General features: G+C 41.3%; 1 protein-coding gene across 2 annotated transcripts in view; it reads left to right on the forward strand.

The window, feature by feature from the left end:
* Positions 1-8,301: 8,301 nt before the first annotated feature.
* LOC122671041 (ATP-dependent DNA helicase At3g02060, chloroplastic) overlaps positions 8,302-27,395 on the forward strand; it is a 50,435-nt gene continuing 31,341 nt past the window's right edge. The window contains exons 1-4 of one of the 2 annotated variants that reach the window (XM_043868132.1): positions 8,302-8,941; positions 10,595-10,820; positions 11,159-11,404; positions 24,674-24,808. In XM_043868132.1, the coding sequence (XP_043724067.1) occupies positions 8,328-8,941; positions 10,595-10,820; positions 11,159-11,404; positions 24,674-24,808 (1,221 nt within the window). In that variant the 5' untranslated portion in view covers positions 8,302-8,327. The remainder of the gene's footprint in view (positions 8,942-10,594; positions 10,821-11,158; positions 11,405-24,673; positions 24,809-27,395) is intronic. The other variant, XM_043868133.1, reaches the window with a different exon arrangement.

Here is a 27,395-nt window from a genome sequence, read left to right on the forward strand (position 1 = left end):
TCTCTCGTTCTAACTTACAAGCTGAAGAGCAACAATGTTGCAAGCGCTTAGAAGAGTTTTTAGTTCAAGAAGAGAAATACTGGGCTCAACGCTCTAGGATTAAATGGCTTTAGGCCAAGGATAGGAATACCTCATTTTTTCACACGTCCACTGCTTATAGAACGCAATATAATCATATATCTAGGCTCCGCGATTCTACTGGAGCTTGGATATGTGATGATATTAAGCTTTTCGAGCATATTGTGGATTACTTTTCTGATTCCTACTCAACATCAACCCTGGTTGGTATTGATGGATTTCTAGATTGTGTCCCCCCTCATGTCTCAAATACCCAAAACATGGCACTTTGCCGCCCCTTTTCTGCAGAAGAAATTAATGCGCAATTTTCCAGATAGGGGCTTTCAAAGCCCCTGGCCTTGACGGCTCACCTGCCAAATTTTATCAGGCTCATTGGAATATTGTAGGTGGTGATGTTATTGCTGTTGTACAATGGTTTTTTGAAACTGGACACATGCTAAAACATTTTAATCGTACAACAATTGTCTTGATTCCAAAGCAGAAGCATCCTGAGAACATCACCCACTTTAGACCGATCAGCCTTTGTTCTGTCTTCTACAAAATCATTGCGAAGTGTCTTGTCAATCGGCTTAAACCAATTCTAAATTCCCTAATTAGCCCATATCAAAGCGCTTTCATCCCTTCAAGGGCTATTTCTGATAATGTTTATGTTGCTCATGAAATCTTGCACCAAATGCGTAGTTCCAAAGCTAAGTCTGGTTTTATGGCTATTAAACTTGACCTTTGTAAAGCTTATGACAAAGTTGAGTGGACTTTTTTAGAACTTTTATTAGGTAAAATTGGTTTTGAGGGCAAGTGGATTAACTGGATAATACAGTGTGTTTCCACTGCTTCTTATCATATTAAAGTAAATGGATCTGTCATAAGGAAAGTTGTTCCCTATCGTGGGCTTCGCCAAGGATGCCCTCTTAGCCTGTACCTTTTTATCTTGTGTTAAGAAGCTTTATCCTCTTATCTGTTGAAAGTAGGGTTAAATAATTACATTCAAGGTATAAAGACAAGTAGAGCCGGTCCCGTGTTAGCCATCTTCTCTTTGCAGATGACTGCATGTTATTTTCAAAAGCTAGCCTTGATGAGAGTAAAACCCTTTTGTCATTACTTACCGATTACTGTTTTGTTTCATGCCAGACTATTAATGTTCGTAAATCTAGCATATTTTTTAGTCCAGGTGTCCCTTCTCAAATCAAATAAGCCATATCTCAAGCTTATGGTTTTCCTATTGTTCATAACCATGGGAAATATTTGGGACTCCTAATTGATTTTGGGTGCTCCAAGAGATTGCTTTTCTCTAGCATTACGGATAGGATACAAGCTAAGCTCTCGGGTTGGAAGGAATCCCTTCTATCTCTGGCAGGCAAAGAGATTCTCATTAAACCTGTTGCCACTAGCATGCCCACTTGTGCTATGTCCATGTTCTCTTTCCCTACCTCTATCAATGATAATATCAATAGCCTTATCAGACGGTTCTGGTGGAAGGATAGGAATGGGAAGGGGGTTTTTTGAAAAAAATGGGATGTTCTTTGTTCCCATAAATCGTTGGGTGGTTTGGGCTTTAGAGAGTTGGGGTCGTTTAATCTAGCTCTGTTAGCTCGCCAAGGGTGGCTTATCTTGCATCATAGTGATGCGCTTTGGGTCCGTGTTCTCAAAGGAAAGTATTTTCCATCCTCTTCTTTTCTTGAAGCGAAGGGTCGACAAAATTGCTCTTGGGGTTAGCGTAGCATTCTTAAAGGAAGGGAATCCTTCCTTCTTGGTTTAAGAAGGCGTATTGGTAATGGGTGTACGACTAGAACTTTTAAGGACTCATGGATCCCTTTTCTCCCTGGAGGGCATATTACTAGTTGTCTTCCAAACCCTGGATACAATTTGGTCTCCAGCCTTCTTCATCAGCCTCTTAAAGAATGGAATTCCTCTATCCTTTCTAATCTCTTCTCAGCTAATGAAGGAATGGCCATTAGGCGTATCCATTTGCCTATTTCGGATATAGAAGACAGTTGGATTTGGACCTATTCTAAGAGTGGGCGTTTTTTCAGTCAAATCAGCTTATCATACTATATTTCACAATCACGTTAGCACTCCCTCCTCGTCCTTCGACCCTTTTTGGAATTGGTTATGGAGCCTGAAGCTCTTATCCAAGATAAAACTATTTCTTTGGCGAGCATGTTCTAATGCTTTGGCTGTTAATGATCTCCTCTTTAGGAGATCTTTGGCTCAAACCCCTTTTTGTAATAATATTGAGGAGTCTATAGTCCACTCCTTAGTACTTTGCCCATTTACTTCCACTTGTTGGCGGTTCTCTCTTCTTCTAATTGATACCAATCTGTTTAATGGTTCAACCTTTAAAGATTGGATTGCATTTTTAAACACAATAGGCCAGCATTATCCAAACCCGAATGATTTTGCTTTACATTGGACATCCCTTTGTTGGGAAATCTGGAAAAGCAGGAATAGATTTGTTGTTTCTTTTATTCAGCCTAATCCTCACACTCTAATATCTGTTTTTTATTTGTTCTTGGAGGAAAGCATTGTTGGACTTAGATCTTCTCACTCGCTATCGATTGTACACTTGGCTGATCCATGCCCTCCCTTGAGTGTGCCTTTGCATTGTGCTTGTGCTATTACTGACGGTGCATGGTCTGCCAGTTCTTCTAAAGGCGGGTGTGGGATTGTTCTGTTCGATTCTTCAGGAGTCTTTATGGTAGCTCGTTGCAGGTCATCTTTTGGATGTTCGGCTTCTATGTTAGAGGCTTTAGCCATTCGCGACGCTGTTACTCTTGCCAGCAGTCTTCAGCTACCTCAGTTGCAGATTTGTTCTAGTTGCCTCCTGGTTGTCCTTGCGCTTTAGAGGTCGTCAGCCACTTTGGATTGGGCATCACAGTTAGTAGTTGAAGATATTTTAGTTCTTTGTAATACTTTTTCCTTTATGTCTTTTTTGCATGTTTCCCGATACTGTATTAAAGGGGCTCATTTCCTTACTATGGGGGCTTTTAGGTTTGATTTGTCTCGTTTTTGGTGGTCTAACCCACCTCCTATCCTTGTAAATCTTCCAGCCGGCCAGAGTTTCTCTGTTGCCGATTTCTTTTAATAAAATTTTTCTTCGTCCTGGACCAAAAAATAAAAACTTGAATTTTAAAGTAAAACAAGATTAAATAACTAAATTTAAAATTGTATCAGAATTATACTGGTAAATAATTATAAAGTTTCCATTTTAATTTTATGTTAACATACATCTCCCTACAAACTGGGCACAGGTTATGTAATACATAAATCGGGGCGAGCTGGGGCTGCCCTTAGAGCCCCAAGCCCAAGCCCAACGGATCCAACCAGAAATGCAATAGTTGATAACTCTCACCATGTGAGGTTCAGCCATCGAGTACAACTGTAAAAAGGGTGTCAAAATCAAACCGAAACTGTTTACTGAAACGAACCATTTAAACTGAAAATTATGAAACTGTTTAATAAATGGTTTGTTTATAGTTTCAAAAGTGAGATTATCTAATTAAATAGTATAAATCGAATTGGATTGTTTGACTTAAAGACACCGTTTTGACACTCTTAGATGTACATAAACGTGTCAAAATCAAACAAAAACCATTTACCGAAAGCGAATCAAACCGTTTAAACCAAAACGTGAAACTGTTTAATAAATGGTTTGGTTATGATTTCAAAATTGATAACGTTTTCTGTTGTTTTTGTGCTGAGAATTTACATAAACTACTTTTTTTGTTTCTGTGCTGATAAACAGTTTTGGGGTGTTCAAAGCGCTTGATAAACTTGTTTCGGGTGTCAATTTAGGACAAGAACCGGAAACCAGAACCGATCTGGACCAACAGGAACCAGAACCAAACCACCCAATAGCTTGTTGGGACGGATCTGGTCCTAGTGATATACTATTGGTTCAGGTCTCCCAAACGGTTCCAGAACCGATAGCCCATTAAGGACCTGGTAGCACTGGAACCGTCGGAACCGAACGATATGTAAACAAATTGAATGGGAAATTAGAAACCTGAAACCTTAAAAGGCTTTAAACCCTAATTTATTAATAGTTCTACATTGCTTGGGACGTTTAAGTGGCGCTCTTTTGTTGCTCTTTAATTCATCACTATACGAGTTGAGTTTGAAATGGAAATCATGAACTTTTAAAACTGTCTCCTCGTCTATATGCATCAATGTCTTTATTTTAGGCTCTACACGGTTATATCTATGTATGGAGAAGCTCCCATTTTCCTAGAGAACTTTCATTATCCTTGTTTTGGACTCAATAATGTGTGGAACTGATTAAGAACCAAACCACCCATTAGTTAACGGTCATGGGTCTCAGATTTGGATCCGGTAAGCTTATTGGTCCGATTAGGGTCTTGACACTTTAGAGCTAGAACTGCTAAGGATCCGGACCGATAGCCCAGAACTGGACCAATTGACACCCCTAGAAAATGGTTCCAGGCGGTAGGAGCTCTCGAGCGATGGAGCTTGAGGTGGGAGGAGAGTCCTCGAGTCGATATAGTGTTGGAGCTTGAGGTTGGAGGACAGTCGAGAAGACGATGGAGCTTGAGGTTGGAGGAGAATCGACGACGCTTGAGGTTTTTTATCAGGAACGACTATTCCCCCCACCCTTTTATTTTATCGGGCACGAGTTTGCTTCAAATTGTTTAAAAAAACATAAAAAACAAGTCATACTTGTTTCGTCAAACCCATTCTTTGGTCCATAAATTTTAATGGGAAAATATCACGTACCGCCCCTGAGGTATGACTTATGTACACTTTCATCTGTGAGGTTTGGGAAATTCCACGTACCTCCCCTGCTTTCCAAACTAAGTAACAAAAACACCCACTTTGTTAATTGTAGACGTTAAACGTTAGAATTTTGATTTAAATGGCCAAATTGCCCTCATCTTCTTCCCCAAATTGTTTCCCCAAAACATAAAACCTTAAACCCATTTTAGAGTTTCAAAACCCCACTGGCGCCTTTAGCGGTGGCCAAACCAGAGGACCGACGGCCTGGATGTTATTGGCGAAGGGTTGCCATGCTCCGACAACTGCGATGCCGACATTAGATCCCCGTGAAAGTGGACAGTAACGGTGATGCCACTAGATCAACCATGTCCCGACTTCCTTTATAAACTAACCTACTCTGATGTGTTCTTGAGATTTCTTCCGTAACTCGTAAGCGATTTGAAGGGACAACTTAGGTGAAGTTCTGAAGAACATTGCTTCGGAAACGGTTGGTGATCTTTATTTTTTTGAAAATTATCAGGGCCACCCCCTTGACGTTTGCCTATATTTTAAAGCACATCCACTAACTACCATAATATCAACCGTTATCCATTTTTTAACGATGTTAACCTCTGAAATTCTTTTGACCAAAATACCTTTTACACTAAAATGTGGGTGCTGGGTATCGTGTCATACTGTCATGTGTGCTCGTGTCGTTCCTGAACCAGTTCTTCTGGTACAGGACAGAGCCACTCACCATCACCGCCATATTTGCTCAGATCGCAGTGGTTCCCCTGGCCATTTTATGGCATTCGTGATTACCGACAGGGTCTTCTTCAATGAAATTCGCTACGAGTCATCGACAGAATTCTCTTCTCCATGCTACACAATAACGTGACAGGGCACTTCAATAGATCATCAATCGTCTAATTAATTTTGTTCATGAAGAAACCCAATTGCTCCCTCATCACCTTCTCTGAAATAGAGAAAATACAAGGTTGTTTCTGAAAAAGTTTAAGAATAACATCCTCCGACCATCCAAAACTCCGAAAAACCGCAAATTTTGCTTCCCATAAAGGCTTCTTTGAGCGTGCAAATGTGCGAACGCCATGGACGAAGATTGAAGTCTTAGGATTCAAACCCAACTGCTCAACTCCAACAACAATTTGCTTAAACCGTTCAGCTTTCCAAGTCAGTAGCCGAGGTTGCAGGAATATCAGTTTCGAAATGCTGGACTTCGGTACAGATTTCGACAGATTTCAATGTTGGGTCCCATTATTTCAGGAAGACGGCTGCTCCACCTCAAAGGACTCGGAGTCGAAGCAATCTTTGCATCGATGTTTACGAAACTCTTGAGGAAATCCAAGGAAGGAAAGAGTTCTTTCTCTAAACTTACCGACAAGAAGTTAACGTATCTGGAGAGGATCTTTGCAAGGTTTGAGCCTGAAATCTCAATCGTACATAGCAATTTGATTTTGGGATTTAGGATTTTGTCTGGATCAGCCCTAAGAACTGGTGGATAGTTGGAAATTCGCGATTTCGGGTTGTGAGAATCCGTAGTTTCTGAAGAGGGCAAGAACAAAGTCTGCTTTGGTGGTAGTCTTGAGAGCAATAAATTTTGAGGCTTTGAGAGCTGATTCTGGGGAGCCACATGAGCTCACGAGGTAATCTACTGTGAAAGATGGTTAGTTTGTGGCATTTGAATTGAATTTGAAAGATGAAATTCGAAGGAGATAGAGATTAGGCAATAAATCTCCAGTACCTCTCAGATGAGAAAGTCTTATGAAGAGCAAACCAAGCATCATTGATTCTCACTTTGGAGTTTGGACGCTGAAGATGAAGCTCTAGAATGAGCAGCCGGCAAGAGTTATCCCTAAAACCCTCCATCGATGACACCCTAGCGCCTCCAACTTCAATCAGTACAGTACTACGGTATAAAGGTTTTAACGGAATCGGGTCACTGCTGATTCCAGTCTAAGAACCATATCATTTTTTTCGGTAATGGTCCTAAGAACTATAGCATCGACCAGAAAAAAACACAGCGATCCTAAGATTTCTTGGTGTGAAGGAGGGAGAGAATGAAGATGATCTTCTCTCTCTCCCAAGATCGTCAGCTGAGTGTGAGGAAGAATAAGGGTTTGTGGGTGTTTTAATTGAAAGGGTGGTACTTCACCCACTCAGAAGGGTAGAATTGTCTTTTAAAAAATATTAAGCTGCTGACATCATCACTTAACAACTCTTAACTAATGGTAGGGGTTCTGTGTGTAATTAGTTTGGTAAAATAGCGGAGGCAGTTGATATTATGGTAGTTAGTGGGTGTGCTTTAAAATATAGGCACACGTCAAGAGGTGGCGTTGATAATTTCTCTTTTTTTTTCGTAGTTCATTTCTCCAATTGAAATTGATTCAATTACTGACTACTGCATCCTTTTATGTTTTTGTGTAGATCGAATCGGAGAATCGACATTTGAAACATCTGGGGTTTATCAAGATTCCTACTATTAATACCTTGATATGCGTATCAAATCTTTACGAATACGCTAAACAGAATTCTAGGCCTTTGAGATCTGGGGTTGGAATTGTCGAGGGTACTGTTAGTGCGCAACATGTTGGAGCTGCAGCGACAGAGTGATAGCCTTTTGTCCGGTGATTAAAACCTTGGCCTGAGATGTTGGTAACTGTACACGTTCCCGGATTAATGGTGGCCGAAGACCTGCGATAGGGTTTTTCACAATTCCTGTTTTGGCCACTGCCACATAGTGGGTAGCAAGTTGCAGATTTTTTTAAAAAAAAAAGGGGTGAAAGGAGGGTTGTGGCATAGAGGTTGGAACCACTATCACGGTTCTCTGCCTCATTCGGATCCTTCGTCAAATTCCTTAATTGCCCAAATCAGCTCCTGCTTTCATGTTTAGGATTGAAGGGTTTGAAACCCTAAACGATTTGGGGAAGAAGATGAGGGCAATTTGGTCACTTAAATAAAAATTATAACATTTAACGTCTACAATTAACGGAGTGGGTGTTTTTGTTACTTAGTTTGGTAAATAGGGGAGGTACGTGGGATTTTTCAAACCTCACGGGTGAAAATGTACATAAGTCATACCTTAGGGAAGGTACGTGATATTTTTCTAATTTTAATTTATGTTTTAAGAAACAGTAAAAATGTCTCATAAAAAAAAAAGAAACAGTAAAAAGGAACAGCAACACGCAAAACGCAAAACGCAAAACGCAAAACGCGTTTCCTAGACTGTTATCAAACGGACACTAGCAGAACACCTACTACCGTCATGGTGAAAGTGAGCCAAAAGGGAAACGTTATCATTCCCGCGGAATATCTTTCTATCTGGCGCCTGGCAGTCCTGCTCTGCCCACCTCAAATTTGTATTTTTTCCGGGAAATATCTTCTTAAACTTCTCTGATAGACTACCAGAAAAGGGGGGAAAGAAAGGAAAAAAATTCATGCTTCTCTACTGTTGGAACTCCGAATAGAGAAATGGAATTCAGTTAGTTCTTACATCATCTCGAGTTCATTGAGGTTCGTCAATGGCGCCTGCTATTGCTTCTGCTGGCTCGATATTTGCATCAGAATACGTGGCTAATTTTTCACGCTCTTTGGAACTTATCTCGTGTACTGGTGCGCTGCCATTTTTCACGGCCAAGTGCCTGTGCCAGAACGGGAAGAGACGATTATCTCTAACCACTAATGTTTATACAGAAGGTATTTCAGAATCGCGAGCTGCGCAAGCAACGAAGTGGAAAGAAAAGCTCGAACCCGAGCCGGACGCCTTATCTATTCTGAATGAGAGGATTCGTCGTGATATCGGAAACAGAGATTCTTCGAGAACTGTCATGGATTCGCAGGAAGCGGAGAAATATATTCAATTAGTGAAGGAGCAACAGCAGAGGGGACTGAAGAAATTGAAGGGGGATGGAGAAGGGAACCCAGAGGGGTTTAGTTACAAGGTCGATCCTTACACACTTCGTCCGGGAGATTATGTTGTTCACAAGAAAGTGGGAGTTGGACGATTTGTTGGTATTAAGTATGATGTTTCCAAGGATTCCACGGAGCCCATTGAGTATGTCTTTATAGACTATGCGGATGGAATGGCGAAGCTTCCTGTTAAGCAAGCATCACGTCTCCTATATCGATATAATCTGTAGGTGTATCCATCCTATTCTTTTGGAATTCTACATTTTCTGTTCGTAGTTTTTTCAATTCCCTCTGCAATTAAGGTTAATGTCGAGTCCCTGTTGTCAGTAGATTATTTTTAATAGTGTAAAATACATTTGCGCAATTCACGACTTTCACTAGTTTATTAGAATGGAAATGATTGTCGTTCATGAATTATAGAGGTTATTGCGAAGGAGTGAGAGATTGACTTGTTAGAAAATCTTTGAATTTTGTGAAACTCCAATCCATCTCCATACAGTAAACTATAACATGATTGAATAAAAAGAACAGGAAACAATATGTACCTTGCACCCGTGTATGTTGGAGAAGAATAACCCCCTTTTGTGTCGCCATCCCTCGCCTTGAAACCTTGATTAGGATCTTCTCCAGTCTCCTTGCCTCACACACCCCTCACATTCTTGGTGGGAAGAACAGAGAATGAGATCAAGTGACTGTAGGGACCCTAACCATGTATTTATAATAAATACAAACCCTAATCCAATCCACCCACAATGGAAAAGACTAGTATATCCCCATTAACCTTAAAGTAGTCCCAAACCGGGTTTTAAGCCCATGGACCCACACTAATAGCTAGGGTATAATTAATTAAGCCTAATATGATATTGGAAATATCTTACATGACTGAGCAAAAATGTTTATGGATTTTCTAGACTGATTTTCAGGATACAAGCAATACACAAGAAAAAGATGCAGAAGGATACATGTTTTCTGGCAGTTTTAGAGCTTTATGTGGCGCTGTAGAACTAAGAACTAGTCAGATATGAAGATGAATCAAGTCCTAGTTGTCGCCATATGAACCAGAGGAGGGTGTAAGTTGATAGGGTCATATCATAGAATCTTCATAGGATTGGTGCTATGGCTTATCTAAAATTCCGTATGGTGTTAAGATATTTGCTTGGATAGGTTTCCGTTGTACATCATTGTTCTAGCCTCCTTGACCCTCGATTTGAAAATCAATTGAACTCTGAAATTGGACACCAGTTGAGCCCAAACTGGGGCTAAAGTTGCACTTCAAATTGGGTTTTTCACCGGGACCATTGTTTTAACATCAGGCCTGTAGCTGGATAGCGTATATACTAAATGTCCTTACTATTCTAGGACCAAGTGAAGATCTGTGGCATGTCTTGGTCTAGAAGATTAGAGAGAGCTATATTTAGTTGTTGCTGAATCAGTTTTTGAATCTAAAAGTGAATAATGCAGTTTCCTTTTTCTGATTTTGATTTGGCATCTCGAAGAAGAATGCCTACCTGGAAGTTATTCTCATCCTGGGGACCACAAAGGTGTTAGGGGGTTCTTCATCTGTGCCTGGGCAGCTGAGTTGTTTGGTCTACATGGTTGATGACCTTTTTTTTCTTCTTCAGGTAACTATAGATTTGACAGAAGTTATGGCCTTGGATAGTGTAAAATGGTGGAATAGGATCTATATAGCTGACTCCTAATGGTCAGTCAAGGGTTTGTCAGGTTGAGTTTAAACGTGTAGGTGTTGTCTTGACTCTTTATATACTTTTAATATACGTGCCTAATTCCTACTCATTTATTTGACATTGATATGTATGCACATAAAAAGTTCTGTTTTCACATGGCTTAACTACCTTGTCATATTTCTTCTTCTTTCCAGTCCAAATGAAACAAAAAAGCCAAGGACATTGAGCAAATTAAGTGATACCAGCGCCTGGGAGAGGAGAAGGATAAAAGGGAAGATTGCCATCCAGAAAATGGTTGTTGACTTGATGGAGCTATATTTACATAGACTGAAACAAAAGAGGACGCCATACCCAAAGAGTACTGGCATGGCTGATTTTGTTGCTCAATTTCCTTATGAGCCCACTCCTGATCAGAAACAGGTAAAAGTTTATCCCCTTTTACTGAAAGCATCTCTAGGTTCTGTTGGTTGTTTCTTTCTCGTTAGATTCAACACACTTTATTTTTGTACTGCTTGTGGTTGTACCATACATTTACATTGATATCCTCAGAAATCCTGATCTTGAGATGATGTGCACAAATGTAGTCCCATACCATCTTAGGTAATACGAACTGGAGTTTGAATGTTGTATTTTCTACTTGATTTTTATAGGTTCTTTCAACTCTTAATTATGTTACAATAGTGAATTTAGCTCAAAGTTTTCTCTTTTCAATTACTGTATCTTCACCTCCTTGTTACAGTGGTGCAATGTTATTTCAGGCTTTCATTGATGTTGAAAAGGATTTGACTGAGAGGGGAACTCCAATGGACAGACTGATATGTGGAGATGTTGGCTTTGGTAAAACAGAAGTTGCCCTACGTGCCATTTTTTGTGTTGTCTCAACAGGGAAGCAAGCTATGGTTCTAGCTCCAACTATTGTTTTAGCGAAACAACATTTTGATGTCATTTCTGAGCGCTTTTTCAGGTGTCCTTACATCAAGGTTGGACTCTTGAGCAGGTTTCAGGTATGAAAGGCTTTCTTCCTACTACACTAACCAAAATTTTCATGGATATTGCTTGAATCTCAGTTAATCTGTGAAAAAAAAATGGTGTATTTCCTCAATTCCTCTTCATGGTGAACTATGCGTAAGATATATACCTGGAAACATGTAAAGTTTTCTTGTTGAAAGCCCCGAAAGTTGTTTTTTTTTTTTTTTTTTGGATGAATAAAAATTTAATTACGAAGAAAAAGAGGAAAAATACAAGCCCAAGGGCAGGGGGCTAGTTAGGACGCAAAATGGATGTAGTGAGGCCCCAGGAGACAACAATGAGCCGGAAAGTTGCTTAATTCAATGTGAATATTGAGAATCGAACCTGTATAATCTACTCCCGTTGACTCTTGGTTTGTTCTTTAGGATCATTTAAAAAAAAAAAAAATCAATCTGAATTGCTGCTATTTTTCTTATCCAAAGCCCCACCCCAAGGTCCTAGTTATTTGGGCTCCATCATTGAAAATTACTTCCAACTTAAACTATTGATTTGTACAAAAATTTCCTTAATAAGGTTTCAGAGAACACCGTATTAGATGTCGACTGAGGGCAACCAACCTTTGGCAGCACAAAATACCTTAGGTAGAGCATGCATTGTGCACTTTAAGCACTAGAAATATTGATCTCACAAAAATGTGATCAGTCTAACCTGATGGCCTTGGAGGTTTTTCTGGTAGACCATAAATGTTCTCGCTTCTTGATGTGACCTAGGCGATACAGGAATCTTTAGTGGCAGCTCAGTTGACAGCCCAGATGGGCTCTGCATATCACATATCCTTACGTGGTAGCTGTCCGTCCTGATTCCTGAAGCACTACATCATGTGGAAAAGTGAATCCTTCATTTCTTAACATTTTGGATTAAATTTTGAAATTTCAATTTCTAGTATTAGTGGCCATGCCCATGGACAGAGCAGCTAAACACATGGCCAATCTGGAGGGTCCCCTTCCAGTGGATGTTTTTGATCAGCCACATTGTCTCTTCTCATAGCTAAAATAGGAGGGTTAACCTAGTGAAGAGATCTAGGTGACACATTGAACAATAAAAGTAGATTGGAAATATCAAAACCAGTATATACATTTGATGGTGAAGCACATTCGGCAAAATTGGCTGCCATGATGATTTTGAAATTTGGCAGCCCAAAAATCCATGTGTTTCTTCACATATCCTCATGGCACAGAGATTCATTTTCCCAAGCCTTGCATAATATAGTATATTATTGGAAGCAACCTCTCTGCAAAGCGGGGGTTAAGGCTGCGTACATTATGACCCTCCCTAGATCCCGCAACGGTGGGAGCCTTGTGCACTGGATACGCCCAGTGTTTAAAGTGTCGGTGCGTATCATACCGTATTGGCCGATACGTCTCGATATCAGTCGGTGTCGATACGGTACATACCGATACGTATCTATTTAAAAAAAAAAATAATGTATCGACTGTATCGATATGTATCAACCGATATATGTCGATACGTATTGATACAGCTGATACGTACTATTTTCAATTTTGTATTATTTTTTTAAATGTATCGGTATGTATCGGTCGATACATATTGATACGTATCGATACACATGCATTTTTTCATATTTTACACCAAACACGAATCAAAACACCTCAAATTTTTTTCGGGGGCATCCCTCCGTGTCACGAACTAAATCTCAACTTGTTCTCCCTTCGGGTCGTGCCATAAAATATGTCGGGTCGGGTCGGATCCACATCGCACTCGAATCCTTGGAATACAAGACATACTCAACACTTGAAAGGGAAAAGGTAAGTTTTTTTCAAAAAACTTGATCTTTTGCTTCAAATCTTGCATCTTAGTTTTTTTTTTTTTTTTTTGCTCTGATTCAAGGAGAATAGGTTCAACTAACTATTAGATGCATGTTTTGTATACATTTGCAAAGATTTGAACTCAAATCCACCATTTTTCACCCAAAATTGAAAATGGCTTCCTTAAGGGTCAGTATTGTGTTTAAGTTCGGTCAGTACACAACATCATTGTTACAGTTTGGCTTATTTGACCCGAATCCTAACCCGAGTCCGATTGTAGGCCCGGAACCCGAAGTTGTAGCCCCGTGTACCCTGTGGAACGTGGATTGGGTGTTTGAGCGAGTAGACACGGAAGATGGAATTCTTGCATCAATACGTCACCTGCCGATAAAACGACGCATACCTCCCCCGTGCTATTGTAAAGTTCACAAACAAATGTACAATTTTGGGTAAGCGACTTTAACCATATTTTTAGGTGTAGGGCATGAAAACATTGTTATAAATGTATTTGTACGCGAAACCACCAAACTCGGGGCGTTTCGACACTTGGACAGCACATAAAACACCTTTGGAGGATCTTTTGGTCAACCACACATATCAACCAGAGTATTGTTACTGCAGATTCCTATCTCGGGAGTGTGGGACCTGGTAGCTCGAGTCGGGGATTTTGCTGCCGCGTCCCATTTAGCTTCTGGGAGTGTCTCTCCAACAACGTTGGTATGTGGGACTCGTTTAACTAACCCTCGTACACAAAAAGGGTAAATATTTCATTTTTAATTAATAGAGATAAGGTTTCAGAGACCGACTAATACAATTTATATAAAATGAAACATCTCCACTATTCACCTCTCTTTGAAATTGAACGAAAGAAACCAAGTGAAATTGAAAGAAGAAGAAGAGAAGAAGAAGACCGAGGACTGATATTCGGTTTTGGTAAAAGGTTTATCCCCCATCACATCTCTTCCATGAATTCTTCTTTAATTTCATTCCTTACCCTGATTCCTGAGCTAGGTTCATCCCTAATTTGGGGAAACCTAAGCCCCAGTCTCATGGATATGGGTTTACTTAGATGGCTGTTAAATTCAGTCAAGTTATTCCCATTTATGCTAGACTTTATTAGGAAGTTTTCATTTAGGTCATTGATTGACTGTGCTACCATCAAATAGCACCTTGCTGAGTCTAATCCATGCTGTATAAGTTAGTTTCCAATTGGTGAAGTTCATGTAAAAATAACTCTGAATATTTCTTGTATATCTGAACCATGGTCATTATCTTAACCCCAATTCCCCAAATTGCCCACCTCCCTAGCCTATTTTGAGTCACAAGAACTCAATCTTATATGTAGAAATCATCCCTGATGTGAATTGGGGAAAGCCAACCCAAAACCTCCATTAAAACTCAGTTTTTCTTTTTATTTTTCGTTTATGGTTGTCTCTGGTGGAAGCTACTGGTCAACCAGAGACATAGACCAGAGTTACTGAAAGGTGTTTCTTAACTCTAAATCTATTCCGAATCGACCCTAACTTATCTTGGGATTTCAGTATCATTAGAATATCATCTAGTATGCATATTTAGTTGATAACTTTTAGAAACCTAACTCTCGAGTCAATTTTCTGTTTGCTGTTTGTCTCTGGTGGAAGTCACTGGTAAACCAGAGACACAGACCAGTGTTGCTGTCAGGTGTTCTCTTAGCTCCAGACCTGTTTTATATTAACCTAACATATATTGAAACTCCAGAAACATTAGGATACCGCCTAACATATATGTTTGGTTTATAAATATTAGGACCTAACTCTTGGATCATTGAACTTACCGGCAAACGACTCATGAACTAACCCGGCAGTGCAAAATCAACTAAAGCAAGGTGAGTGGGGATAGGCCTTGATTTTATTTTGGAGTGTTTAGCGTTTTAAATTAATTATTAGGGATGTGCATATGTGTGAAATTATCCTTGTTAGAACCTGTCTTATTAATTATTTCATTCATAGCTTGTGATTATGAAATTGTGGAATTTTGATGAAATCGTGAAATATGTTTAAAGGTGTAAATTGTATGTTAGAATAGATGCCGTAGACGGCTTGGAAACGAGAGGTATGGTGCGTCGTAGTATGGGATGTGGGAGCACTGTACACCTCGTCCTATGCCATTTAGACTGCACATGGTTAGGGACGGCATTCCTTGGTACTACAACCCTTACCAGCAGGGGTCCAGGTGCTGGGTGATCATAGCTCCCTGTCGCTGAGGAGTGTGTGGAACGCCGGGGTGGGGTCCAGGCTATGATTATCGGAGTCTACCTACGGGGGGATCTCGGGATTACGACCGGTGTGGGCTCCATGCAACAATTGAGGTTACGGCTTGGGTTGAGTTGACGGACCCAAGTCTGTTTTCCCGAGTTGTTGGTGTAGTACCTACTTAGGGACTTAGGCATTGATTGTTAGGTGAAATTAGGTTTAAAATCAATCCATGCATTTAGGATTTTTGTTTTGTATGTGCGAATGCTTGTGTGTGGTCTTTCCTTTACTTGCTGGGCTCGGTGGAGCTCACCCCTGTGGAATGTTTTTCTTTTTAGATGATCCTGCAGATAGATGTGATGGCAGCGTGGAGGATTATTTCGAGGTGGAGGCTGATGGTTATAGTGATCATGTTGGTTTGGACTCAGAGGGGTGTGATCCCTCTGACATAGACGATCACGGTTTCCCTGGAGAGTAGGGATTGATGACGAGGAGCTTGTTTATCTTTTGATGTATATAGTCTTTTTGGTGGACGTGGTCCACTGTATATATTGTATAGTTTGGTAGTTTTCTGGCCCATAGTCCGAAATCTCGCGAGATCTCGTCGAGATTCTCGGTTTTTTGTAATACCGAGTCGAGATGGCATCCGAAACTGAAAAGTGCAATATCTCGGCGAGATCTCGGATCTCGGTTGGATCTCGGTTTCGAACCATTATTTTAACCCACCTACTACTTAAATACCTTACCTAATTGGACAAAACTCGACATATCTCGGATCCAGATCTCGGGTTGACCCAAAGTTCAAGCTTCAAGTTGAAAAAAAAAAAAATGAACCAACTTGGCGAGATCTCGACTCGTCTCGGTTTTTCTAAGAGTCGAGTTGGTCCCGAGACCCGAGTTTTAGTACCTTGTTCTGGCCCGACGGATGGGCATCGAACCTTCTGGTAGTTTGGGTGTTTTGTGACAATGTAAATAACTTGTAAATTATCTGGTAAACACTTACATTTCGTGCACTTTGATTCGAGACATGTTCTTTGCTTTATCATTGTGTTTAGCTTGTGACTTGTAAATACAGCTTTGTAATCCTAGAGGTCCTCGAATACATCGGGTATTCGGGTTAACCCACGAATCCTCCTAGGGGGTGGTGTCGGGGTGTGACAATAATGTAGTCGTAGATAGGTAGGAGACCTATTAGGAGCCAAACAACCGGATCAAATAACAAAAGGGGCTGCTGGTTCGAATGGACAACACTAGGATTTAGGTCAATTCCTAGGGTTTGGGTTGGATATTGGGAAAGGGGTTTATAGGGTATTAATGGGCAGGTCTAGGGGGTCAATATGGTATAAAAAGGTTAGGGTTTGGATGAGTTTTGAAGTTCTGCAATTCTGGACAGAATTGAGTTGCAGGTTTTGGGCTTTAATGGAGTTAGGGTTTATGGGATTCAAACAAAAAATAAAGGGGATCAATTGGGGGAAAGGATTAGAGGATTAGAAGAAGAATTTTGGCATCAAACTTACTGGAGATTCCACTGGCAGCAAGCTTCGACAGTTGTAAAGGATAAAGCCACCTTCGAATTTGAAGAAGATCCTCCCAGCCGTCACGGCGTAAGGAATCAACAGGATTCCACCAGTCCCTTTCCACCTTGATAGAACCACAAGGATGCACACTCACAAGGAGCACAGGAGCAGCAACAATGGCAGCCAACAAGCAAAAGCTTTTTTCATTAATCAAATTCGTGTACAATGTTGGCCTCCCTTACAAACTTATATAGAAGACTCAAAAATAGACTTAGACACTAAAAAGGAATGGCCTAATCCTATCCCTAACCTATTAGGTAATTTAAATTGGCTAGGAAACTAAAATATTAAAGGAAATAGACTCAAAACATGGCTGGATTTATAGAGTCCTAATCCAGTCCAACTTACATCACATGACCACTTAAGTTGTCACATGACCACTTAACCAAGTCACATGATCACTTAAATTGAACCAATTGGTTGCAACCAATTTGAACCGGTTCAATTAGAAAACATAAAAATAAACTAAGTATTGGGCTAATCCCGTATGCAACCTATGTACCTCTAGTTTAGGCTCATTAAAGTGGCCTAATACATAGAAAACCCTTGGGAACAAATGCCCAACATGTATATAACCCAACCCTAGGCCTATTTCTAAAGAAATAAGCCAATATCTATGATGAACCTGCATCAACTGTCCCCAACTTGAAAAAATTTGTCCTCAAATTTTGCAGTGATGAGGGGGAATCAACATGTGATCAGCAACTTTGACCATCCCCAAACAAAATTCGATGAGGCGGGAACATTGGGGATAAAGTCTTCAATGCATGGAGCTTTCTCTTGAAGAACCATGGTGGCATAACAAACTCTATGTGTTCGCCTGTGAATCAGAAAGAATGTCAATGTCTCGTCCATAGAGCCTTCAGTGTTAGCAACCTTCTCATCTAATGCATGAGACACAAGCTCTACCTCTTCAAGAGCAGCATATCAATAAGCTTTTCATCTTCTACTGGTTCAGCCTTATCTATATTGGTTTCTTCAACATAGATCACTTCAGTAGGATCTTCTGTTGGTGCATCTGCCATTGGTGAAACTTCAAACACAGTCGATGCCACTTGCGTTTGAGTTGACATGTTCGGCAGTCCCTGTGGCTGTACAGTCGATGTGGTCACCTTTGGTTGTAACCCTTTTAGAGTAAATAAATGGTATAGACGGTGTCGATCAGGTAGGACACATGAGTTGTTTTCAGGTTCAATCCAACCTTGTCGCTCGTCCAACCAATCACCACCTATTGCAATAAAACTCTTTGAATGTGGTACCGGCTGACACCAAGCATCATCATGGTATAAAGAACACCCAAATTCAACACAGACTTTACCTGTAGGCATGATGCAAATCTCTCCTGATTGGGACAACATATCCACCACGGATTGTAAAATAATGTTGTTACGTTGCCTCTCATCAACAATTAATATGGTTGTGCTCCCATTGGGTAGACAAACTCGGGTCTTAAAAACGAATGGAGGTGGGTCTTTCGAGGCTTGGTTGGAGCTTCCCTCCGCCATAGCTTTGATACCAATTAATGTAGTCCTAGATAGGTAGGAGACCTACTAGGAGCCAAACAACCGGATCAAATAACAAAAGGGGCTGCTGGTTCGAATGGACAGCACTAGGATTTAGGTCAATTCCTAGGGTTTGGGTTGGATATTGGGAAAGGGGTTTATAGGTTATTAATGGGCAGGTCTAGGGGGTCAATATGGTATAAAAAGGTTAGGGTTTGGATGAGTTTTGAAATTCTGCAATTCTGGACAGAATTGAGTTGCAGGTTTTGGGCTTTAATGGAGTTAGGGTTTGTGGGATTCAAACAAAAAATAAAGGGGGTTAATTAGGGGAAAGGACTAGAGGATTAGAAGAAGAATTTTGGCGTCAAACTTACTGGAGATTCCACTAGCAGCAAGCTTCGATAGTTGTGAAGGATAAAGCCACCTTCGAATTTGAAGAAGATCCTCCCAACCGTCACGGCATAAGGAGTCAACTGGATTCCACCAGTCCCTTTCCACCTTGATAGAACCACAAGGATGCACACTCACAAGGAGCACAGGAGCAGCAACAATGGCAGCCAACAAGCAAAAGCTTTTTTCATTAATCAAATTCGTGTACAATGCTGGCTTCCCTTACAAACTTATATAGAAGACTCAAAAATAGACTTAGACACTAAAAAGGAATGGCCTAATCCTATCCCTAACCTATTAGGTAATTTAAATTGACTAGGAAACTAAAATGCTAAAGGAAATAGACTCAAAACATGGCTGGACTTATAGAGTCTTAATCCAGCCCAACTTACATCACATGACCACTTAACCAAGTCACATGATTACTTAAATTGAACCAATTGGATGCAACCAATTTGAACCGGTTCAATTAGAAAACATAAAAATAAACTAAGTATTGGGCTAATCCCGTAAGCAACCTATGTACCCCTAGTTTAGGCTCATTAAAGTGGCCTAATACATAGAAAACCCTTGGGAACAAAGGCCCAACATGTATATAACCCAACCCTAGGCCTATTTCTAAAGAAATAAGCCAATATCATGATGAACCTGCATCAGACAATCATCCTAGTTGCTTTTATTCTTGAAGACCCTTACAGTCATGAGTTTGATCCGCCCCGATATTCTTCATGGCAATAGAGTGACTTTGCATGTAAGAAATCTCATCTTTTATAACAATTTAGAAGTGCCGCAATTGTCTGGCTATACATTATTCACAATTCATAGGATATATGCATGATATATGACGTATATTGCTTGTTTATATTGTTTTTTGTGTCAAAAAATGTATTTCCATATATATTTTGATCATTTTCATGCGTTACTGCACCGATCAATACGTATCTCCGATACGATACGTCTCTTAAAATCGCCCAAACGATACGATACCCGATACCGATACTTTAAACCTTGGATACACCCCTTTTTTATAATATGGTGTTTTATGCTTCAAAACTATGTTTTATTTGTATCATAAGCACATCTTTGCATTTCTTGATCATTTTCATGCGTATCTTGCTTCTCTCTGTTACGATACGATGTCTCTTAAAATCACGGCTCTGATACGATACTTGATACTGATACTTAAATCATTAGGTATATTATATATGGGAAAAAGAACTTCGTCCAGGAGTGAGTCTATCTCTCTCCTCCCCAAATGAAGACACCTCTGCCCCCCTGTTTTGAGGAAGAGATAGACACATGGGAGTGCTAGCATAGGCCACATTCTGTCACACCCCGCTCCCAAAAGCACTGGGAATGCGACTAGGATGCTTACCATCATCCTACACAACCTGCCAGGATCTCTGACATAGTATCTTAAGGCCACAGTCACACTTAAGAGAATAATAATAATTAAAGATGGCGGAAGACTAAAATATAATAATTCTTATTCTCATAATTGGGGAAACTAAATGTGATAAATATTAAATATTTCAGATTTATTCGTAACCCGACAGTTATCCACAATGTAAATAATAATAATAATTACATCAAGTAGTATACACCTATCAGAAAACAAAATGGAGGACACCACATCCTCGATTACAATATATCATAAGCACAACCAACATAAGCACCACCGACTTCATGCACACCGGGTTCTGGGGTCTACCAGTCTCTAGCACAATTCGTCACGGGGCAGTTGCATCTCTGCTTATCGACACCGCACAACCTGCATCAACATCTAAAAAGAGGTTTCCACGAGGGATGAGCTCCATTGAGCCTAATGAGCAGAATTGGAACACATAAGCATACACACATAATCTCTGATGCACAACAATAGTGATGCATGTATAAGTTCAATTATTCTAGCTAGCATGCCTAACTATATGATAATTTGTATACATACATATATACATGCGGCCGAGATCACGGTACTGGCATTGCCCTCGGCCACACCGTCCTCCCGTATCTTCAAGCATGTTAGTATATATACGAAATGCACGCGTACATATATGTCAAAAGCTGAGATCATAGTACCGGAATCACCATCAGTCACACCATCCTCCTGTCTCCTCTAATATACATATACCTGTGCAACGAGTATGGCGAATACAATATCGGAATTACCATCGGCCTCACCGCAACCCATTTCCAAGCCTAATGCATCATATATTTCTAGTACAACAGTTAAGGAAAGTAAATATAGTTAGTATGACGAATACAGGATGGACCACGTCCACATTACAACCCATTTCCAAGCTTAGATCTAATGCAATATGGATGTGAAATAAATATGAGTATCGGGATCATACATGGGCCACGCGTACTTATTCCGGGCAAACCAATTTGATGTACAGACATCCAGGGCATCCCATACTACTACGAATGATCAGAGATCCGACTGGTTCAAGCGAAGACAAACCAAACGTGATAAATGAATCCCTAGTATCCCATACCACTAGGATGACTCGTACATCAAGTCCGGTTCACAATCACACACCATGCATGATTCCTCAATGCAACATGACAGTAATTAGTAAGGCGATCACGGTACCGAAACCACCTCGGCCTCACCGGATCCCATTTTCACACAACACAATATTCTATCAATTTGCAGTTTTAAAGCATATGTAGTGAAGGTTACGCACGCATCCAGTTTAAGAATGAAATGCGCCAAGCAAATTCTCATAGCTAAGGCGATCACGGGCCCGACATTCCCCTTGGCTCCCAGATCCCATTTCCACATAACGCACACATCCATCATAGTATACGTAATTTAAAACATACTTAGTGAGTTTTAAGTATACAATAGCTAGGCAAGCATCGAGTGCAACATACAATTATACAAGCTTCAAAACACTCCTTAAAACAAAGTTAATCCAACCCACTCACCTAATCAAGTGATTAGGTGATTCAATCCCAAAATCAAAGCTTGATAGAATCCCCGATACGCCTCACCGTTCCACTTGTCTTTGACCTAATTAGGTGTACATTAAGTTAGACTAAGTGTTGAGGGACGCCCGAAAAATTCCCAAAAAGATAGAGTCAAATTCAACTCTGGGAACTAGGCGGTAGAAGTAGGCGGTTGATCCATTGATTAGCCGATATGATCAACTGGTACTTGAAGCAGAAGCTTCAGATCCCAAAATTTACCAACTGGCTGGTCTGGACTTCTACCGGTAGCCTGTCTGAGAATGGGTTTTCCAGTTAGGCTTCGTTCAACGTCGCGCCGGGACCATTTCTGTTCCATAGAGATTGTAGGGGATTGGTCCACCTACGATTTAAGCCTATTGGCATCGGGTTTCACCAGTTGAAACCGGAGGTACTATCAAATCTCCGATCGAAACCCTAAAGTTAGGTTTTGGCCATTTTTGCCCAAACCTCGATGGAACTGACTTCTAACGGGGATTGAGAGTGTGCAAGGGGATCATGTGTCCTCATTCAACCACACTCAAGTTGGCTTCCAAGCACAACACTGAGTCCCAAGTGAAGCCTGGCTAAAAACCCTAGTTCTAGGTATAGAACAATAGGAATGGAAAGAGGAACAAAGAGTAGATTCTCCTACCTGAGATGGAGCAGAGACAACAAACACCGCGGGTCCGAGCCTCCTCTTCCTCCTCCCTTCTTCTTCTTGTTCTTCCTTTCCCTTTCTTCTTTCTTCTCTCCCTCCCACGACTGGTGTTTTGATGAGAAATGAGTTCTTAAACTCACAACTCCTTATTTATACCCTTAGGCCGGTAGGGCCCGTTTGCCTGTGTGACTTTAATCAGTCAAGTTGATTATTTTCCCAATTGGACCACTTGGGCCCACCACCTTGACTCCACATTGGATGTGTAGTCGTACGAGGATAGCACAACATGATGGGACATGAGGGAGAGGGTTTATTACGGGCCATGGGGCTCCCACAGCCAGTAGTCCGATTCTGGACAGCAAGACCAACCGGCAGATCTGGATCAGCTTGTGGTGATTGGCCGGTTGGCCAATTCCAGCCCTGTTCCAGCTGAAATCCAGCAGTGCTTTCCCCCACTCTCAAGGGTACTTGTGGGGGGGGGGTTGTGCAAGGTTTCAAGTCAATGCACTACCATGTATTCAAAGGTATAATTGACAAGAATGGTTACCTTTGATTGGATACCCAGCGGCGGATTCGGATTTCCATCTTCACAGGCTTGGAGGATACCGATAGTCACCCATATACCACGATCCAAGTATCTCTTCGATACCTTGACAACAATCCTACGTGGATACTCAACATTTGCAGCCTACACACTGATAGAACTGAGAGTTGCTGGAGTAGTACCTACGAATAAATTCAAATTAGACATGTTTTGGGCACGGATGTAACACATTCCCGGACAGAAAACTACTTCCCATTATATATATAATTCCTAAATTGACTCATAAAAGGATTCCTAATCACTCTCTTATATTGACTTAAAATAAATAAAGTCAAAATAGAACTTTGTCTTGCTATTAAGTATCCTAATCTAATTCAACACTAAACTTAACTACTAATTTTGTGTACTAAGTACTAACTTTATCCCCACTTTATGGGCTTATAAATTAGGCTCATTACAATGAAACACAGAAAAATAAATGGCACAACCTATAATATAACTACCCAAAGGTCAATTTCAGCTCAGTGACTGCCACTGGCACCTTATGGGCCTCCCAAGCTTGGATATAGGCCTCCATACAGGATTAATACCTAATGCAATTGCATAACTTTACTAATCCCTAGGGTACTTTAGGAAGATGGTGTAGATCTGCCAGGTCAGTCCACCTTGTAGAAACAAACATGTTAAAACCCTATTTATACTTATATATTGATGGTGATGGTGATGAAGTAGTTGGATGCCTTTAGTTGCTATTTCTTGGATAAGTTTTAGTGAGGCTGATGTGGGAGCCCCTTGAGGCTGCTAAAATGTGCTCGCACAAAGGTCCATGATAAATTCTGTTTTAGGTCTTTGTTTCCCCCCCTTTCTTTCCTGGTATTGAATTTTTTATTCATCCCAAAAAAAAAAAAAAACTGTAATATAGTGGGCCAAATTCTTTAGTGGCTTTCTTTTATTTGGGTTTTGGCTTTATTAGTAGGGGTTTTATTTGTAATGTGCTGGGTTTATTTTGTTATGAGTCTTTTATTTGTAACTAGGCAACTAGTGAAGGCCATGAGTCTCTAGTAGTTACTTGGGCAAGCAGTTCGAAGATCTGCTCAGTAGGGGGTATTTTAGGTCTTCGGTTTTTAAGTTGGGTTGGGTAAGGGCAGACCTTGGTGTAACGGTAAGTTTCTCCCCAGGCTTGAGTTGGGAAACTGCCTCTTGCACTGGGTACGCCTTTTTTTTAAAAAAAATTTAAGTTATGAAGATTATAAAAAGAAACATGCAGGTTTTCTTCCTCTTGGCTGTGCACAAGTTCTCCTGCTGTTAGTTTGCTGCTGCTATTACTTCTGTGCTGCTAATTGTTGCTAATTTCTTATATTATTTAATTCTATTTCTTCTACCTGTTGGCAAAGTTACTGTTTAGGGTACAATTCACAGACCCAGGATAGCACCTGTCCCGGATCTTTCCCAAATTTCTCTTATTCCGTTAAACACTAACCTGATATAAGCCTATTTTTCTTCTATGATTTCCTAGCAGTTCAGCGCCTCAACTGTAGATATTTGAAAATCTAGTCTGTTCTATATCAGATACTGCTTAAATATTCCTATATTGTTATTCTGAAGCTGTTACAATATGCAGACCAAGGCATTGAAAGAAGAATATCTTTCAATGATTAAACATGGGCATTTGGACATCATTGTTGGAACTCACGCGCTTCTTGGAAATCGAGTTGTTTATAATAATCTTGGGCTTCTTGTTGTTGACGAGGAACAGGTTTGATTGCTTCTCTTTCCTTTTGTTTGTTGTGAATCCTGGGGCTTGCTTTATGCTTTTATCATTCATTCAGTTTGATGGCTGCAAGACCATTGTCCCCCTTTTAATAATTTAACATTTTGTTATGGAAAGAGGAAACTATTAGTCGAAATGATGTGCGATTTCATGGTATAAGCAAGAATTGTCTTTTTTTTTTTTTTTGGATGAATAAAAATATATTACGAAGAAAAAAGAAGGAATATACAAGCCCAAGGGCAAAAAAGCCGAAACTAGGGACTAGTTAGGGCGCAAAATGGAAGAAGGGAGACCCCAGGAGACAACAATGAGCCTGTTCCTTGGGGGAATCCTTAACATCCTTGAGGGGGAGGGATCTAACTTTAGATGAAACATAAAAAAGGATGGCCTTCCAAATCATGTCTAAGGAGCGGGAGTTGGATGTCCATCTTCTGAGGTTTCGTTCCAACCAAATGTGGGAGATAGTGGCACAAAAGGCGATCTTGCCAGCCGAGTCGCAAATCGACTTCCCTCCGTATGTCATGTCGATCCAAATCCATTCCCTGCTGAGAGGAAGAGGAGTGCGCCGACCAGGCCAGCAATGGCGAAGAACTCGGGTCCATATGGAGGAGGCAAATGGGCAAGTGAAAAATAGGTGATCGACGTCTTCAGTCCCATTCCAACAGAGACAGCAGCTGGAGGGGACCTGAATATGCTGATGAAGAAGAAAGGCTTGGGTAGGAAGACAGCTTGCAAGGGCGCGCCAAGCAGTGAGGCTATGCCGAGGAATGTGGCCACGAAACCAAACAACTCTGTACCAAGGACAAGGGGTCCCTCTATGTCTAACCAAATCCCAAGCGGAGTGAGAGCTGAATCTGCCTGATGGGAAGGAAGCCATAAGATGGTGTCGCCTCTGCCTCTATGCCCAGGGGGGATGGGGGGAAGGGAGCTCCAGAGGTCGGCAAGGGGAGGAGGGGAGAGGGGAGGGGACCACGAGCCACTGGAGGTGATAGCGGCAACAGGGGCAGATCTGTCCAATCCGGAGGAGTAAATATCTCTGGGGCTGACAATGGAAGAGAGAACACCAGAAGGGTGCCACTTGTCAAGCCAAAGCAAGGTAGTCGAACCATCATCAATCCTGCTTGAAATGACATCTCTGGTTAGCTGCCTTACCTGAAGAATTCTGCGCCAAACCCAAGAAGAATCAGCCCGAGGGCTAACGGACCAAATAGAGTCACTGTGCAGGGGTCCAGTATACACCCAAGAAGTCCAGATGGAGGATTTGTTGGTGAGGATCTTCCATATGAGCTTGATGGAACCACCAATGTTGACATCTTTTATCCTCCTGAGCCCGAGGCCTCCTTCAGATTTGGGGACACAAAGGGAAGCCCAGCTCATAGGGTGGAGGAACCTGGCAGAGTCAGCACCTTTCCAAAGGAAGGCACACATAATAGATTCCGCCGCCTTGATGGTAGCCTTTGGAAGACCAAAAATACCGCTCCAATAAATATAGCAAGACTGAAGCACCGATCTGATCAGCTCGAGACGACCAGCGTAGGATAAGAGTTTGGCTTTCCAAAGCTGCAACCTCTTGTGAAGAAGGTCCAAGATGGGGGAGCAGTGGTGGGCAGACAGTCTAGCAGGGATAAGGGGAAGGCGAAGGTAGCGGATTGGGAGGGTGCCGATGGTAAAACCTGTGAAGGAGGAAAGGGCAGCTTTGGTGGTGTCAGGAACTCCGGCAAGGAAGATTTGGGACTTAGCCAGGTTGATGCGAAGCCCTGAAAGGCCTTGGAAAAGGTGGAGGGAAGACATGATGGACTCAATGGAGAGAGGGTCGGCCTTGGAGAAGATCATAAGATCATCAGCAAAGGCAAGGTGAGTCAGGTTTGTGGGCTTACATTTAGGGATGGGGGAGATGAGGTGGAGGTCAGTTTTGGATTGGATGCAGCGGGAGAGATCCTCGAGGGACAGGCAAAAGAGAAAGGGGGAGAGGGGGCAACCCTGCCGGATACCAACAGAGGAAGGGAAGAACCCAATAGGACTGCCATTCAAGAGGACCGAGAAACGGGGGGTGGAGATGCAAGAGTGGATCCAGTTGACAAAAATGGGGGGGAAGGACATATTGAGGAGGACTTGGGAGATGAAGTTCCAATGGATGGAGTCAAAAGCCTTGTGAATGTCGATTTTCAAAAGGGCAGCCGGAGAGTGGGACTTGAGGTTGAAGCCGCGGACAATTTCTTGGCAAAGGATGATGTTATCCGAGATGCTTCTCCCAGCAATGAAGGCAGACTGGTTGGGGCTGACAAGGGAGTCGATGACAAGGCTGAGCCGGTTGGCAAGGATTTTGGCGATGAATTTGTAGAGAAGGTTACAAAGGGAGATGGGTCTGAAGTCAGACATGGACGAAGCTCCAGGGAATTTGGGGATGAGACAGAGGAAGGTGTGGTTGATGTAATGAATCTCCATTTGGGGATGAGCAAGAATTGTCTTTATTAGTGCCTTTGCTGGAATTCCGGACACACCCAAGCAAGAGAAGATCCAAATCAAGAGATTAGTGGCAAAATAGTAAATATTGTGAAGTTCATAAGAGTAA

This window comes from Telopea speciosissima, chromosome 8, assembly GCF_018873765.1.
Source record: "Telopea speciosissima isolate NSW1024214 ecotype Mountain lineage chromosome 8, Tspe_v1, whole genome shotgun sequence".
Classification (NCBI taxonomy): Eukaryota; Viridiplantae; Streptophyta; class Magnoliopsida; order Proteales; family Proteaceae; genus Telopea; species Telopea speciosissima.